Source organism: Malus domestica, chloroplast (genome assembly GCF_042453785.1).
Source record: "Malus domestica cultivar Red Delicious-ww chloroplast, complete genome".
Classification (NCBI taxonomy): Eukaryota; Viridiplantae; Streptophyta; class Magnoliopsida; order Rosales; family Rosaceae; genus Malus; species Malus domestica.
In genome coordinates, this window is record NC_061549.1 from 115,001 (window position 1) to 132,500 (window position 17,500).

General features: G+C 30.5%; 11 protein-coding genes, 1 non-coding gene and 1 pseudogene, besides 1 other annotated feature; 2 read left to right on the forward strand and 11 right to left on the reverse strand. All coding sequences in view use genetic code 11, as the record gives it.

The window, feature by feature from the left end:
* Positions 1-2,021, reverse strand: part of ndhF (NADH dehydrogenase subunit F) — a 2,256-nt gene extending 235 nt beyond the window's left edge. The window contains exon 1 of the mRNA in view: positions 1-2,021. This exon is cut by the window's left edge and continues 235 nt beyond it. Within this exon, the coding sequence (YP_010304205.1) occupies positions 1-2,021 (2,021 nt within the window).
* Positions 1-17,500: part of a sequence feature (small single copy (SSC)) that runs on past both edges of the window.
* On the forward strand, positions 3,064-3,222 carry rpl32 (ribosomal protein L32). Its single transcript has one exon. It carries the CDS (start codon positions 3,064-3,066, stop codon positions 3,220-3,222), a length of 159 nt encoding a protein of 52 aa, YP_010304206.1.
* Positions 4,629-4,708, reverse strand: trnL-UAG. Its single transcript has one exon. It is a non-coding gene; the product is annotated as a tRNA-Leu (tRNA).
* ccsA (cytochrome c biogenesis protein) lies at positions 4,803-5,768 on the forward strand. The gene has a single exon. The coding sequence runs from the start codon at positions 4,803-4,805 to the stop codon at positions 5,766-5,768; it is 966 nt and encodes a 321-aa protein (YP_010304207.1).
* On the reverse strand, positions 6,038-7,540 carry ndhD (NADH dehydrogenase subunit D). Its single transcript has one exon. It carries the CDS (start codon positions 7,538-7,540, stop codon positions 6,038-6,040), a length of 1,503 nt encoding a protein of 500 aa, YP_010304208.1.
* psaC (photosystem I subunit C) lies at positions 7,665-7,910 on the reverse strand. The gene has a single exon. The coding sequence runs from the start codon at positions 7,908-7,910 to the stop codon at positions 7,665-7,667; it is 246 nt and encodes an 81-aa protein (YP_010304209.1).
* Positions 8,156-8,461, reverse strand: ndhE (NADH dehydrogenase subunit E). Its single transcript has one exon. It carries the CDS (start codon positions 8,459-8,461, stop codon positions 8,156-8,158), a length of 306 nt encoding a protein of 101 aa, YP_010304210.1.
* Positions 8,695-9,225, reverse strand: ndhG (NADH dehydrogenase subunit G). Its single transcript has one exon. The coding sequence runs from the start codon at positions 9,223-9,225 to the stop codon at positions 8,695-8,697; it is 531 nt and encodes a 176-aa protein (YP_010304211.1).
* Positions 9,610-10,110, reverse strand: ndhI (NADH dehydrogenase subunit I). Its single transcript has one exon. It carries the CDS (start codon positions 10,108-10,110, stop codon positions 9,610-9,612), a length of 501 nt encoding a protein of 166 aa, YP_010304212.1.
* On the reverse strand, positions 10,190-12,415 carry ndhA (NADH dehydrogenase subunit A). One transcript has 2 exons: positions 11,865-12,415; positions 10,190-10,730 (listed from the first exon to the last, which is right to left on the reverse strand). The coding sequence occupies exons 1-2, from the start codon at positions 12,413-12,415 to the stop codon at positions 10,190-10,192; spliced, it is 1,092 nt and encodes a 363-aa protein (YP_010304213.1).
* ndhH (NADH dehydrogenase subunit H) lies at positions 12,417-13,598 on the reverse strand. Its single transcript has one exon. The coding sequence runs from the start codon at positions 13,596-13,598 to the stop codon at positions 12,417-12,419; it is 1,182 nt and encodes a 393-aa protein (YP_010304214.1).
* Positions 13,709-13,981, reverse strand: rps15 (ribosomal protein S15). Its single transcript has one exon. The coding sequence runs from the start codon at positions 13,979-13,981 to the stop codon at positions 13,709-13,711; it is 273 nt and encodes a 90-aa protein (YP_010304215.1).
* Positions 14,386-17,500, reverse strand: part of ycf1 — a 5,640-nt pseudogene continuing 2,525 nt past the window's right edge.

Genomic DNA, 17,500 nt, shown 5'->3' on the forward strand with positions numbered 1-17,500 from the left:
CGATTATATGACCAATCATATATTACATTTATTATTTTATCCCCCAAAATTTGAATTTTATTAGGAACGCTGTTAACAAATGAATTAAATAAATTCAAATTTTGTAAAGATGAATAAACAGGCTTATATAAAAAAGACGATATAAGGATTCCGAAAGAAGCTATACTAACTGAAAAAATTGCATTTGTGATAAATTCATACCAATCCACCGAATTCTTTTTATTTTGATGTAAAAGATTTATGGATGAACTTAACAATTTGGATAATATATCCAAATCTATTCCTTCCTGATTGAAGAAAGGAATTCCTATGACTCCAACGAACAACGTAAATAAAACTAATACAAGCATCGGAAATAACATAGTATTGTCTGACTCATGGGGATATGAGAAAGTGCTTTTAGTGCCAAAACGAGTAATACTAATAAAAGGCTGCACCGTGCTTCTTACATTTTCATTACTATTTTCATTACTATTAATTCGATATGTGTTTAAAAAATAAGTTTTTTCATTGTTTTTCGTCGTTAATAAATATAATAAACGCAAATTTTTTTTAATAATTTCGGGTCCTCCTTTATCTTTACCCCATAGAGACATTGAATAGAACGAACTACTTTTTTTGCCACTGTAAGTTTGAAAATAAACGTTTAAATGTCCTTCAAAAGCAAGTAAATAGATCCGAAACATATAAAATGCAGTTAATCCTGCTGTGGACCAAGCTATTATTGCAAAAATAGGTGAATACAACCAACTATCATTAAGAATTTCATCTTTGGACCAAAAACAAGCAAGGGGTGGAATACCAGAAAGAGAAAGTGTACCCAATAAAAAAGCAGTTTTTGTAATTGGTACATGTTTTCTTAAACCGCCCATAAGAACCATATTCTGACTTTTATCTGGAGAATATCCAACAATAGCTTCCATCGCATGAATAATTGATCCAGATCCTAAGAACAACAATGCCTTCGAATAAGCATGAGTAATCAAATGAAATAAAGCAGCTCGATAAGACCCCATACCTAGAGCTAACATCATATAACCCAATTGAGACATTGTAGAATAAGCTAAGCTTTTCTTAATATCTTTTTGAGCAAGAGCTAAAGTGGCTCCTAAAAATAATGTTATTATACCTATCAAAGCTATTAGATTTAGAATGTAAGGTATAACTATGAAAAGAGGAAGAAGCCGAGCTACAAGAAAAATTCCTGCTGCTACCATAGTAGCGGCATGTATAAGAGCCGAAATGGGGGTAGGCCCTTCCATGGCATCAGGTAACCATACATGAAGGGGAAATTGGGCGGATTTAGCAACAGCGCCGGCAAATAATAGGGAGGCGCATAAAGTAACAAATAAAAAATTAACTTCATTATTATAAACCAAGTTATTGAATATTTCAAACAAATCCCGAAATTCGAAACTACCTGTTATCCAATAAAAACCCAAAATTCCTAATAATAAACCAAAATCCCCAACACGATTAGTTACAAACGCTTTTTGACAAGCATTCGCGGCACTGGGTCGTGTGAACCAAAAACCTATTAATAGATAAGAACACACTCCAACTAATTCCCAAAAAATATAAATTTGTATCAAATTAGAACTAGTAACTAATCCCAACATTGAAGTATTGGAAAAACTCATATAAGCAAAAAATCTCAAATATCCCCGATCATGAGACATATAATTGTCACTATAAATAAGAACCATAATTCCAACAGTAGTGATTAATATCGACATAATAGAAGTAAGTGGATCAACCAAGCAGCCAAATTCTAAAGAAAAATCATTATTGATGGTCCAAGACCATACATATTGATAGACAGAATTATTATTTATTTGCTGAATAGAAAAAAGGGCTGAAAAAACCATAACTATACTTAATAATAAAACACTAGGAAAAGCCCACATACGGCGAAGATTTTTTGTTGCCGTTGGAAAAAGTAAAAGTCCTGTTCCAATTAAGATAGGAACTGGAAGTGGAATGAAAGGTATAATCCATGAATATTGATATGTATATTCCATAAAAAAAAAAAAAAAAAAAATTATCTTAATTAATTGTTTCTGAGTCACCGGTTCTTATTTCTTTTCTTTTGAAAGGGGTCGGTTAATAAAAAAAAAATTAAGATATATAAAATAAAACTTAAATAGAATTTTCTAGCCTTAATTATTCTGAATCTTTCCAAACTACTTCAAATATTTAAAATCAAGAGGTTATAATTGGTCAAATGATATAAATAAGTCACTAGTGAAAAATAAATACGTATTTAATTTTATTAATACTGAATTGTTAATATTAAATTCAAATTTTTAAATAAAATTTTATGAAGATAAAAAATGAAAATTAGAATTTTCATTTTAATTATTACGTATTACAATAATTTTTTTATATCTATAGAACAAGGATAAATAATTATACCAAAAACAGTATTTGATATGAATCATAAAGCCCATAACTAAAACTATTTATTGTAATTCGGTTATTTAGAATCATTAACCAATTTGTTTTGTAACTAATTGTTTGTCTTCCATTACAATAAAAGCTATTTGTAGGAAATGCTATGATATCCAACACTTTAATTTTACGGAAAAAAAAGGGGGCAAATAAAATGCCTTTAAATTATGTATTTTGTATCCTTTAACAGATTAACTACTAGTCTCATTTGATAATTAAAATTTTGTGGACTCTTTCTTCGAGCTTGACCAATTAAATTAATATTAAATTAATTAATATAATAAAAAAAATTATTAAAGTTTTTTTTTATTAAGCGGGAGAAGGATTGGGTTATTAAACTTTTCGATTTTTTTATTACATGTATAAATGTAACATGACGAAAATAGAAAGAAAACGAAACGGACAATCTTTTTTTTTTTTTTATCAACTTCAATCTATTTGGCATAGTGTACCTTATCGTTCTTATTAATATTTTATGTGATTTTTACCCCCCCCCCTTTTTTTTTTGGAGTCTAATTTAGAGAAAAAATAGATAGAGAATAGTAAAGAACAATTGATTTTGAACAATAGATGTCTTTCACATCCAACCGAAAAACCTATTATAACTTTTTAATGGCAGTTCCAAAAAAGCGCACCTCTATTTCAAAAAAACGTATTCGTAAAAATATTTGGAAAAGGAAGGGATATAGGGCAGCATTGAAAGCTTTTTCGTTAGCGAAATCTCTTTCTACCGGGAGTTCTAAAAGTTTTTTTTGTGTAACAAATAAATAATCTGAATCGTTCTAATAACTAATAAAGTGATATAATTTTGTTTATAGTTTATTTATAAGTTATAAAAATGATAAATAATATTTATCAATTATAATTAATATTAACATCATAATAGTAAAAGAATAAATATTAATATATAAGATAAATTAAAATATAAACAATATACATTAAAAATAAAATAAATAAAAAAGAATTTGAATTAGTCTCATAATGTTTAGTCTCATAATGTTTTAATTTAAACGAATATAAAATTGAATTTGTTTTACTTAAATTTGAAGCCAAATTTTTCTTTCGTTTCTGATATAGATAAGAATTCTGTTGTCTACTGAATTCTAAAAATGAATGGTACTTTTTTGTTTGAAAAAAGGGTAAACGCAAGCGCAAGGTTTCGCCTTTCATTTTAGTATGTTTTATCATTTTCCGGATGGGGATTATCACTTTCCCCATCGCCCTTACTCAATAATAAAAAGAATTTTTTTTTTAGTTATATTTTTGATTTTATATTATAAAGAAGAGGTCGTTGAAACTAATTGATTAAGTTTAAAATGTTTTTTTATAATCTTTTAAACCATTATTTTGGGTTTTAGAAATTATTATCACTATATAAATTCCTTAAACCCAATTAAATTAATAAAAGCCCCGTTTACATTTTTAGGTAGTTATATGACGAATGCGCCAATTTTGAGTGATCTATTTTAGATCCTATGTTTCGATTGGAAGATCGATCAAGATATAATATATATATATTAATTAAAAAATTTAGAAAATATTTTGAAGTACGGTACAATTTCTATACGAAATTTTTTTATATGATTGATACGACCATCCCAAATACCTAACTTAATGGGTTTGCTAAATCTTAACGCAAATTCTCTACACAACAAAAAATCCTAACGCAACCTAACTATGCAAATATTTACATAAATCTTTTGAGTGTATCGCTGAAATTGTGTTATATAAAAATTCGATTTTTTTATTAATCGATAAAATGAATTTTTTATTTTAGATTAATAAAATAAATGATAAAAGAAATTAATCATTAAAAAATGCAAACGAGGCAGAACATTTTTTTTACTTATATCCAGGGATTGAAGTAAAAATTATCTAGTTACAACTGTTCCATTTTAGTTTTAGGAGAGCATAAAGTAATAGCCTACGAAAAAATACATTGTTAGTTCAGTTAAATTTAAATAAAATTGACATCCTAAAATACTAAATAACTAAATAAAAAGATAATAATAAGAAAAATAAATATTATTAACGTTAACGAAAACGTTTTAATCCCTAATTTTTAAACAAGTTTTTATTCATCAATTTGAATGGTTTCCTAAAAAAAAATATTGGATTGAATTAACTCCTTCAAGCTCGACGATTGAATAAAAATAGGTTATTATGATTTCGAATAAGCCGCTATGGTGAAATCGGTAGACACGCTGCTCTTAGGAAGCAGTGCTAGAGCATCTCGGTTCGAGTCCGAGTGGCGGCATGGCATCTTCTAAAAGAGTAAGTCCTATAATGAATTCAATTCCCGATTTCAATTCCTATAATTGAGGGACGCCCTTATAAATTTAATAATTTTTATGATATTTTCAACTTTAGAGCATATATTAACTCATATATCCTTTTCGATCGTTTCAATTGTAATTACAATTCATTTGATAATTTTATTAGTCGATGAAATCGTAGGACTAGATGATTCGTCAGAAAAGGGGATGATAGCTACTTTTTTCTGCATAACAGGATTATTAGTTACTCGTTGGATGTATTTGAGGCATTTACCATTAAGTGATTTATATGAATCATTAATTTTTCTTTCGTGGAGTTTTTCCATTATTCATATTATTCCGTATTTTAAAAAACATAAAAACCATTTAAGCGCAATAACCGCGCCAAGTGCTATTTTTACTCAAGGTTTTGCTACTTCGGGTCTTTTAACTGAAATGCATCAATCCGCGATATTAGTACCCGCTCTCCAATCCCATTGGTTAATGATGCACGTAAGTATGATGGTATTGAGCTATGCAGCTCTTTTGTGTGGATCTTTATTATCACTAGCTCTTCTAGTCATTACATTTCGAAAATTCATAAGGATTTTTAGTAAAAGCAATAATTTAGAAAATGAGTCAGTTTACTTTAGTGAGATTCAATACGTGAACGAAAGAAACAATGTCTTACGAAACACTTCTTTTATTTCGTCTCAAAATTATTACAGGTATCAATTGATTCAACAATTGGATCGTTGGAGTTATCGTATTATTAGTCTAGGGTTTATCCTTTTAACCGTAGGTATTCTTTCAGGAGCAGTATGGGCTAATGAAGCATGGGGATCATATTGGAATTGGGATCCAAAGGAGACTTGGGCATTTATTACTTGGACCATATTCGCTATTTATTTACATATTAGAACAAATAAAAATTTTGAAAGTGTAAATTCTGCAATTGTGGCCTCAATGGGCTTTCTTATAATTTGGATATGCTATTTTGGGGTTAATCTATTAGGAATAGGGTTGCATAGTTATGGTTCATTTACATTAACATCTAATTGAATAAAAGACTTGACGAATAGAAACATAGGACGGCATACAGGTATATATACGAAAACTTCATGTAAACAATCAAGAACCATTTGAATCATTTCCATTACTTGATTCAAATGGTTCTCACAAATTCAAAAGATATCTAGTTATAATTATAATAGAATTCCAATTTATTTATTTTACTTAAAAGAATATAAAAGACTCATTTTTTTATTGTACAATCAACCATTTTTAAAATCATGGGATTTCAGTTTCATTTTTTGGTTTACTCACAAAAACTATCGAAAAAAATAATTGGATATAATAGCTTCGACCTTGTCAACTGATAATGATAAAACGAAATCGGGATAAACACCAATACCTATTACAGGTAAAAGGATAGAGATCGAAACAAATAATTCTCGCGGTCCAGAATCAAAAAAATAAGAGTTTGGGGCATTAAAAAGCTTGTATCCATAGAACATCTGGCGTAACATAGATAATGAATAAATAGGAGTTAATATCATTCCAATTGCCATTACAAAAGTTATTAATATTTTTGTCATTAAAAGATATTTTTGACTAGTAAGTATTCCAAAAAAAACTAACAATTCGGCAACAAAACCGCTCATGCCCGGTAATGCAAGAGAAGCCATTGATAAGATACTGAAAGTCGTGAATATTTTTGGAATTGCGATAGCCATTCCGCCCATTTCGTCGAGATAAACAAGACGTATTCTATCATAACTCGTTCCCGCCAAGAAAAAAAGCGCAGCGCCAATAAATCCGTGAGAGATTATTTGTAAAATGGCTCCGTTGAGTCCTGTATCGCTTATAGAACCAATTCCTATAATTATGAAACCCATATGAGATACAGAAGAGTAGGCTATTCTTTTTTTTAAATTACGCTGACCGGGAGATGTTGAAGCTGCATAGATTATTTGAATTGTGCCTACTATAATCAACCAGGGAGAGAATATAGAATGGGCGTGGGGTAATAATTCCATATTGATCCGAACCAATCCATACGCTCCCATTTTTAATAAGATTCCGGCTAAAAGCATACAAGTACTGTAATGTGCCTCTCCATGGGTGTCTGGTAACCATGTATGTAAGGGTATGATCGGTGATTTGACAGCAAAAGCAATAAGAAATCCAATATAGAATATTATTTCCAGTGCTACAGGATACGATTGATTAGCTGATGTTTCAAAATTTAATGTTGGTTCATTGGAACCATATAAACCAATACCCAAAACTCCCATTAATAAAAAAACGGAACTTCCTGCAGTGTACAAAATAAATTTTGTAGCCGAATACAAACGTTTCTTTCCCCCCCACATGGATAGAAGTAGATAAACTGGAATTAATTCTAACTCCCACATGATGAAAAAAAGTAAAAGGTCTCGAGAAGAAAATGGTCCTATTTGACCGCTATACATTGCTAACATCAGAAAATGGAATAGTCGGGAATCTCGAGTAATCGGCCGAGCCGCTAAAGTAGCTAAAGTTGTGATAAATCCTGTCAGTAAAATGGGTCCTATAGAAATTCCATCTATTCCCAATCTCCAGTAAAAATCAAAAAAATCGATCCATTTATAATCCTCTGTCAGTTGCATTAATGGATCATCCAATTGGAAACGATAACCGAATGCATAGGTTGTTAGAAGGAGTTCAATTGTGCATATACCTATAGTATACCACCGAATTATCTTATTTCCTCTATGAGGGAGAAAGAAAATTAAGGAACCCGCGAATATTGGCAAAACTACAACTAGCGTTAACCAAGGAAAATTATTCATGGTAAAAACAAGATAAACTTGGACCAGAAAAACCCGTGCTCAAAATAAATAGTTTTTGAGCGCGGGTTTTTGTCGGTAAAGGTAAAAAAATCAAATGTATTCAAGTGGGGTTTTCTGGAACGTATTAATAAGCCAGACCCATACTTCGAGTTGTTTCATGCCATAAATAAACTCGAACACTCAAGAAATCTGTCGGACAGGCGGATTCACATCTCTTACAACCGACACAGTCCTCTGTTCTTGGAGCAGAAGCAATTTGCTTAGCTTTACACCCGTCCCAAGGTATCATTTCTAATACATCCGTTGGGCAGGCGCGCACGCATTGAGTACACCCTATACACGTATCATAAATCTTTACTGAATGTGACATTTGGATCTATAAATTTTTGAATGTCAGAAAGTTTCGATCTAGTAAACTTGTAAATGAATCATATATTTAGACACCAGATGAATCAATAATTTATCATAATTTTTCTAATCAATCTACTTCTGGATTGACTCATGCGATAGAGCCAAGATACTTTAATTTCTTACATTTTTGAAAACATGTATTATTACGTAACGTATGGTCATGGTAATTCTAATTTATGAATATTAGAATTTATATGATTAATACTACTTATTCAACAAATTCGATTGATTGATACGAGTTGATTTTCTGTTACGATAAATTGATGAAACAATAGCCGGGCCAATAGCTGCTTCAGCGGCTGCAATAGCTATAACAAAAATTGAGAAAATATTTCCTTTTAATTGGCGACTATCAAAAAAATCAGAAAATGTTACGAAATTCATATTAACCGCATTCAGTATAAGTTCAAGACACATAAGGGCTCTAACCATATTCCGGCTCGTGATCAATCCATAGATACCGATAGAAAATAAGTAGGCACTCAAAACAAGTACATGTTCGAGCATCATTGACCAACTCCTTATCAATTTCGATTCATTTCAATATGAACTGAACAACAATTCAACAGATTCAATTGACTAGAATAAAAAAAAGTACGGAACAAAGGCAGATTTTCTATTGTTAATAGAATAGATTGAATAATTTCTATTTTAGACATAAACAATCTTTAATTAAAGGGAAATAAATGTAATGTAATAAAACCGAACAGAGTTTAATGTGCATTGCTAATTCTATAAATTTTTTACTGTCGCGCCACGGCAATTGCACCTATCAAAGCGGCTAAAAGAATTATCGAAACGAATTCAAATGGAAGAAAAAAATCTGTTGATAAATGAATTCCAATTTGTTGACTATTACTTATCAAATCTTGCTCTATAATCTGGTTTGATCTTGTAGTCCAAATAATTCCGTACCATGACGTATCCGTAATAATAATCATGAGTAAAACAAAAATACTTGTACAAACTGGCAAAGTAACCACATCCCCAATGGTCCAAAGATTCAAATCTTTGTAATATTCTGAACCATTCATGAACATCACAGCAAATACGATTAAAACATTTATAGCTCCCACGTAAATAAGGAGTTGTGCAGCAGCTACAAAATAAGAGTTTAATAGAATATAGAATAAGGATATACAAACAAGAACCAGTCCCAATGAAAAGGCAGAATAAATGGGGTTGGTAAATAATACCACCCCCATACCTCCTAGTATAAGAACCGATCCCAGAAAGACTAAAAGAAAATCATGTATTGGTCCGGGCAAATCCATTATATGTAAAATAAGAGATAAATAGAAATGTTTTTCATGACCTTATTGAGACCCGACCAGAAAATTTTTTTTTTATGATTTTTGAGCAATTCCTAATTTAATCCTAAGTAAATAAATACTAAGGGATATGAATAAATGTGAGTACTATTATTGGACTAATTTCATTCTTTATCTGAAAGAGTCGTTCTAATTCTAAACTATATATTTTAAAACAATTATGGATATATTAATTAATGGATTTTCAATCCAAATTAAGACGCGTTTCTTACCAACCAATCAATAGTTGGTATTTGTAGTTATTGACCAAACAACACGAAAGAAACCTAAATTCCTTCTATATTAGTTATTAGTAAAGTAATTATAAATTATTCGTTAATAAGAGATTTACTTATTTATTTGAGGCGAATTCAAAATTGTTCGAATTGTATAATCGTCAATTACTGACATTGGTAAACGACCCAAAGCAATTTGATTATAATTCAATTCGTGACGATCATAAGTAGAAAGTTCATATTCTTCAGTCATTGATAAACAATTCGTTGGACAATACTCAACGCAATTACCACAAAATATACAGACTCCGAAATCAATACTGTAATTAAGCAGCCGTTTCTTGCGAATATCATTTTCCAATTTCCAATCAACAACGGGTAGATCTATAGGACATACACGAACGCATACTTCACAAGCAATACATTTATCAAATTCAAAATGGATTCGACCGCGGAAACGATCCGCGGTGATTAATTTTTCATAAGGATATTGAATAGTTACGGGTAAACGATTTGCGTGGGATAAAGTAATCATGAAACTTTGACCAATGTACCTTGCAGCTCGTACTGTTTGTTGACCATAATTCATGAACCCAGTTACCATAGAGAACATATCGTTAATATATATATGAATAGTTTTATGTTTGTTTATTTCTCTTGTTTGAGACACATTGTGAATATAGAATGTTACTTTACAGTGAAAAGAGTTGGAAAGAAGTTGTTAATAATAGATTACCGAGAGAAATAGGTAAAAGAAATTTCCATCCAAGATTCAATAGTTGGTCCATTCTTAGCCTCGGTAAAGTCCATCTTGTTGTGATAGGAATGAACAAGAACAAATAAGTTTTAGCTAATGTAATAAAGATACCAATTATCGCTCCAAAAACGCCACATGTTTTATTTATTTCAAAAAGCTCAGAAACATATATGTCCGGAATAGATATATTCCAACCTCCCAAGTAAAGAACTGTTACAAATAATGAAGAAACCAATAGGTTTAGATAGGAAGCAACATAAAATAACCCAAATTTTATACCCGAGTATTCGGTTTGATAACCTGCTACTAACTCTTCTTCTGCTTCTGGTAAATCAAAAGGTAATCTCTCACATTCTGCTAGGGAAGAAATAATAAAAATGATAAACCCTATAGGCTGACGCCACAAATTCCATCCCCAAAAACCATATTTTGATTGCGCCTCAACAATATCAATTGTACTTAAACTGTTAGATAATTATAGTCGGTGATACCATCACTGTTACCATCGCTATTACAGAACCGTACATGAGATTTTCACCTCATACGGCTCCTTGAAGGCCAGAAATAAATATAGGGACCGCGTCAGTATTCTTTTTTGAATCTTGATATGTTTGTAGGATGGATAACTATCGGCCGGTCCCAAATTAGACCAATTGAATTCTGTCTGTTAGAATTATTTTAATTCAAAATAAAATCAAAAAAGTACTTCTGAATTGATCTCATCCTTTCTTTAATTTAATTAATTTCAATAATAATTTCAATTCTTCTTTGTTCAGTAATAACTTAACTGTTCAATAAAATACTTCTTGTAAAAATATCAATAACCCGTTGGTTTCACGTACGAAAAAAAAAATTCTATATTAATTAATGAATTATGACACAAATTCTATATCTATTAATATGTATATGGGAAAGAATAAAAGTAACAAATAATAAATAAAGTATATCTTTTTTTTTTTTTTTTTCGTTCCTATTCTTCTTTCTATTTCTGAGAAAAAGAGGGCTTTCAAAATAAAGTAAAGGATTATTTCGTTTCGAATAGTTATTTATTAAATCGGTGGATAGGAGTATACTCTGGATCGGAATCGTGTCATGGGGAGTACTGCCTGATCATTTCTACCAACTTAAAGCCCCAATTAGTATTCTTTGTTTGTATATTATGTAAAAATGTCCTTTTGGAGAATTTACATAGTCTCCATTACTAATCCTTTCCATATGTTCGTGTTTCTAACCATCCACTCGTTTTTGCTCAATCCCCCGTTATGCTAATACATAAAAATGATAGTGAAAACTCAATACGGTTGATCTTTTGAACCCGCTTCAAGTCAGGATGACTAATCAACCAATCTTGGGGGAAACGGTCTCTTCTGTTTATGTTTATTTCCGCTTAACTCTCTAACTCTTATACATAGAAAATGAGAATCAATCTTTTTACTGCGAATTTATATATAAGCTGTTTTCTTTCACTCATATAACTATTTGATTTAGTTCATCAACCCGAATAATGAATAAAAAAAAAAATTAAGATATCTACTCAATCCATTCCAACCCTTTCCTTGAAAGGAAGGAATAGAGAAAAGTTTATGTCTATGTATCAACGAATCGCACGTAGAGATATTGATAACACACATAAAGTTAATGGTATTTCATAACTAATCGATTGAGCAGCAGCTCGTAGACCGCCTAAAAAGGAATATTTATTATTTGACCCGTATCCCGACATAAGAAGTCCAATTGGAGCAATACTGGAAATAGCAATCCATAAAAAAACACCGATATTGAGATCCGCTAAAACAAGGTGATATCCAAAAGGAACTACTGAATAGCTTACTAAAATTGATATGACTGCTATGGATGGCCCGATACTGAATAAACGAGTATCCCCCCTAGATGGAAAAAGATTTTCTTTGAAAAGTAGTTTTGTCCCATCTGCTAGAGCTTGAAGAACTCCCAAAGGGCCGGCGTATTCAGGTCCAATACGTTGTTGTATCCCTGCCGATATTTCTCTTTCTAACCATACAATTACCAGTACGCCTATTGTGATTCCCACTACAAGAGTCAAAATAGGAACAAGAACCCATAGAATTCCATAAACTTCTTTAAAAAATTCTAATCTAGAAAAAGAATCGATATCTTGTACTTCCGGTGTATCAATTATCATTTCAACGATCAACTTCTCCCATAATGATATCTATACTACCTAGTATCGTCATAATATCAGCCAATTTCATTCTTTTAACTAACCGCGGAAGAATTTGCAAATTGATAAAACCCGGCGGGCGGATTTTCCATCTCCAAGGAAAACCACTCTGATCCCCTATGAGAAAAATTCCCAATTCTCCCTTTGGGGCTTCTACTCTCACATAAAGTTCTTGTTTCGGCAATTCAAATGTAGGAGACGGCTTTTTACTAATAAATCGATATTCAAAATCATTCCATTCCGGATTCCTTTCTCTATCAAAGTATCGTATTTCTAAATTCTCATAGGGTCCCCCTGGAATTCCTTCCAGGGCCTGTTGAATAATTTTTACGGATTCTATCATTTCACCAATTCGGACTAGATAACGAGCCAACGAATCTCCTTCTTTTTGCCACTGTACTTCCCAATCAAATTCGTCGTAACATTCATAATGATCAACTTTACGAAGATCCCATTGTATTCCGGAAGCTCGCAGCATTGGTCCCGATAAACCCCAATTTATTACTTCCTCTCTACCAATAATGCCTACTCCCTCGACTCGTTCTAAAAAAATAGGATTTCGTGTAATAAGTTTTTGATATTCAGCAACTCTTGTTAAAAAATAATCGCAGAAATCCAAACATTTATCTATCCAGCCATGAGGTAGATCGGCCGCTACTCCTCCGATACGAAAATAATTATGCATCATTCTCATACCGGTGGCAGCTTCGAATAGATCATATACTAATTCTCTTTCTCTGAAAATATAGAAAAAGGGAGTTTGTGCACCAATATCCGCCATAAAAGGACCGAGCCATAACAGATGAGAAGCTATACGACTCAACTCCAACATAATTATTCTGATATAGCTGGCTCTTTTAGGTACTTGAATATTTCCCAACTGTTCCGGTCCGTTTACAGTTATTGCTTCTGTGAACATAGTAGCTAAATAATCCCACCGTGTTACATAAGGCAAATATTGTATAATTGTTCGATTTTCCGCAATTTTTTCCATTCCTCGGTGTAAATAACCCAATATTGGTTCACAGTCAATAACATCTTCACCATCTAGAGTAATGATGAGTCGAAGAACACCATGCATTGATGGGTGGTGGGGGCCCATATTGACTATCATGAGGTCTTTTCTTGTAGCCGGTATATTCATAGGTTTTTCCTCGATTCATTCTTTCATGAATTGCTGAAAACGAAAAAAAGTTCATTAAAATTCAAGATCTAATAAATCAAATAATTCAAAATGCCTTTATAAAAATAAAATTAACGAGTTTTTGACTCCCGAATATCCAACCGATTAATTAATTCTTTATAACATATTCTATTTTTCTTTGACAAATAAGACAGTAATCGTTGGCGTTTTCCCAAAATTTTACGTAAACCTCTCTGAGATAAATAGTCTTTTTTGTGTAATTGTAAATGTGAAGTAAGTCTTCGTATCCTATTGGTGAAACTAACTATTTGAAATTCAACAGATCCTCTGTTTTCGTCTTTTTCTTCTTGTGAAATAACTGAGATGAATGAATTTTTTACCATAAACTGAAATCTTCTCTCCCCCCCTCTTTTTATTTTAAGATATTTTTTATTGATAGATATCTTTATTGATCAGTAATAATAATGCCCCTAATTTTTATTTGGTATATACAATAATTTGAATTTCGTTATTAATTTCTAATTTTTTTAATTTAATAAAACTTACTCAATCCTATTTTCATTTTAAAATTGGATTTGAAAGGGGATACAAAAGTATGGTTGGTTTCTTCACTCACAAAAGATAAAAGTTTAGACCTAAAATAAGAAATTTTTGTTCATTCTAGATCTAATTGATATGTCATTGAATTAGTATCATGTATCAGAATGGAATGTAAGACAATGTATGCGTGCATCTCTTTGTCGTCATAGACCAGATATGGTATGGGAAATATAGGAAAAATGTACTATTAATGAATTTTCAATCGCGGATACATATGTATCCTTACCATACTGAAACAACTGCCATTATTGGTATTAAACCAATAACGATTCATACAAGCTAAATCTTCTAATCGATAATTGGGCCAAAGAAATAGCTTTAATTTTATAAGTTTTTTTTTATATTTTTTGCTTTTATCCACAACTTGACTGTTTACCTCATTCCCATTACAAAAAGATGCCTTTCTATGTCTATTCTTAGAATTTAAACAAATTAGAATTCGCAATTCTCTACGACGTCTAGGCGATAAAATATTTTCAGGAACAAACAAATCATAATTTTTTTTATATCTATTTCCAGTCATCTTTTGATGTTTTGTAATGACTTCATCAGAATTCTTATCAACATGTTTTTTTTCTCGGTATCTTTGATTTATTTGATGTTTACTTTTATGAACTAATGAAATACCGAGGGTTTGATACATAATAAATTTTCCATCATTTTTTATAGCTAGACGAATTGGTTCAATAATCAAAAATCCCCTTTTAATAAATTCTGTAAGAGTTACATCTTTCTGAATCGTCAAAATATCCAGACTCATTTCGCCCCTTTGAATAGAGGATATAGTAATTTCTCTTGGATTTATCAGTCTAAGCAGGAGACAATATACGTTGATGTTATTGATTATTTTTTTATTTAAAGAATCATCCCATCTCAATTGAAAATACAAATACCTTTTTAGGAAGAAATCAAACTCCGCTTTTGTATTGATCTTGTATTGCTTTTTATTTCTATGTTTTTTCATGTCCGATCCCGTATAATCTTCTTCAACATCTTTTTCTTGGTTTGAAAGAGCTGATTTAAGATCTGCTTGGCCCGTGGATTCTTTTTCTCCTTGATTTCGGTTTTCTAATTCAAGAGATTTTTTTTCATTCGACGATATTGATATAAAAGGATCTCTTTTTTTATTTCCAGTGATGCTTTTGTTTTCACTAGCATTTTTTTTTATATTAGAATTAAAAAGTAGTAATTTAATTGGTATAACCCACGGTTTCATTTTATACGTATTATAAAGTCTCACAAATTCTGGCAAGAACCAAAGTTCCAGATTTGATATGGGACGACTTAGTATTTCTTCATTCATTCCCATCCAATCCAAAAGGGGTTTTTGATTGGATAGGTTGATTTTTTGATCTTGCTGAAGTGTGAGATAAAAAAGACCCTTATTATTGATTTTATCAATTATTTGATACTTATTAACCCTAGTCTTAGTATATTTATTACTGTTAGTGTCAGTATCAATATTGATCCAGGCCTCAATATCGACCTTCGTTTTAAGACAAAAATCGAGAATTCTCCAATCAAAATATTTTCTATCCGTATTTTTATCCATATCTCGAATATCATCTTCTACCATATTAAATGATTTTTGTTTATGTGTGTTGTAATTATAAAAAATATCTTGGTTAGTTTTTACTTGTAATGGTGATCCATAAATTGAAGAGTACTTCTTAGTTTCATAATTTATAGATTTATATGCTAAAAGATCATATCCATATTGTTTTTTAAAATTATCCTTTTGATTCAATAATAAATCCGTTTCAATTTTTGTTTTTTTTTCGTAGTGAATTAATTCATCTTTTTCATATAAATCACACAAATCTTTATATAAATCTTTATTTTGAGCTATACAGTTCAATATATTTCGCCATTTTTGTGGTACTACTCTAGACCATTTAATTTGAGATACATCACATTGATATTGATAATGACTCCTTAACCAATTTGTCCATTGATTCATTCCAGAATTGCGAAGATTCTTAGGTCTTAATTCGGAATGAAATAGTTCTTGTCTTACAACAAAAAAATCCTTTATTTCATTCTTAAGAAAAAAGGGGGTTCCATTATATTGAAATACGGATTTCAATTTCTCTAACTTAATAAGTTGGGTTTGTGATAATTTGTAAAATACATATGCTTGTGAAAAGTAAGATAAGTCAAAAAAAGTCTTTGAATTGTTTTGACTAAGACTAATATTAGTATTAGAAAGTGACTCTTTTATAATCGAAATAAATTTAATTAAACTTTGATTTGTTTTATTAATTCTTTCTTGATTTGCTTCATTACTGTTAATGTTTTTATTAAAATTTTTTTTTGTTGATTCAAGAAAAAGTTGTGTATTGATACTAGGAATATTAATCATAGATAGAAAGATATCTATGTATATCTTTTCAATGAAAAATATTATAAAATAATGGGATTTACGGATTAATCGAGCAGTTCTTCTTTTTAATATCTGCCAAATATTTTTTTGTGATTCCAATCTTTTATCATCATAACTTATTTTGTTAGAACTCAAATTTCTATCTGAAGTTATAAATCCCTTTTTCTTGTCTTTTGTAATTTTTTCTATTTGATTTATGATTGTGTTTATTCTATCAGTCAGATCTTGCATTTTTTTTTCTGTTAATGAATAATTTGTCCAATTCTGAGATCTAATTTGAATGGACGATTCCTGAATCATCCGATTACTGATTATTGAATCTTTTTTAATTTCACTCAATTCATATACTTCTATTTTTCTCAATCCAAATAATATAATTGGGTTTATTTTTGAGAGTTCTTTTATTATTTCTTTTATAAACAGAATGTTTTTAATGATCCATTTTTTTGGTTTTTTTGAGACATTTAGAAAAAATTTTGTTTGTTCTTTAAAAATTCCTAGAATTATAAAACATTTCTTTTGCAATTTTTTCATTTTTTTTTTGAGTTCTTTTAAAATCGGTTCAAAAAATGAAAGTTTTTTTCTGGGAGAACCAAAAGGTAGTTCAGCTTCCATTCCAAAAATTGTTAAAAAACAAAAATCATTTTTTTGACCTTGCTTTTTCATTGGATCATTATAAGGGGCTCGTAACTTAGATCTGTGCCAAGGTTTAAGACGAAAAGGAAATAGGATCTTGATCTGAATGCCGTCTGTTAACCAGTTTTTTGGAAATTCTTTTTCTGATAATTGAACGCCGTTATAGGTACATTTAACATGCATTTCTCTATTCCAATCCTTTAAGTCCTCATACCATTCCGGAAATTGAAATAATAGTATACGGACAATATTTTTAGCTATTATCAATGAAGGTAATATAATA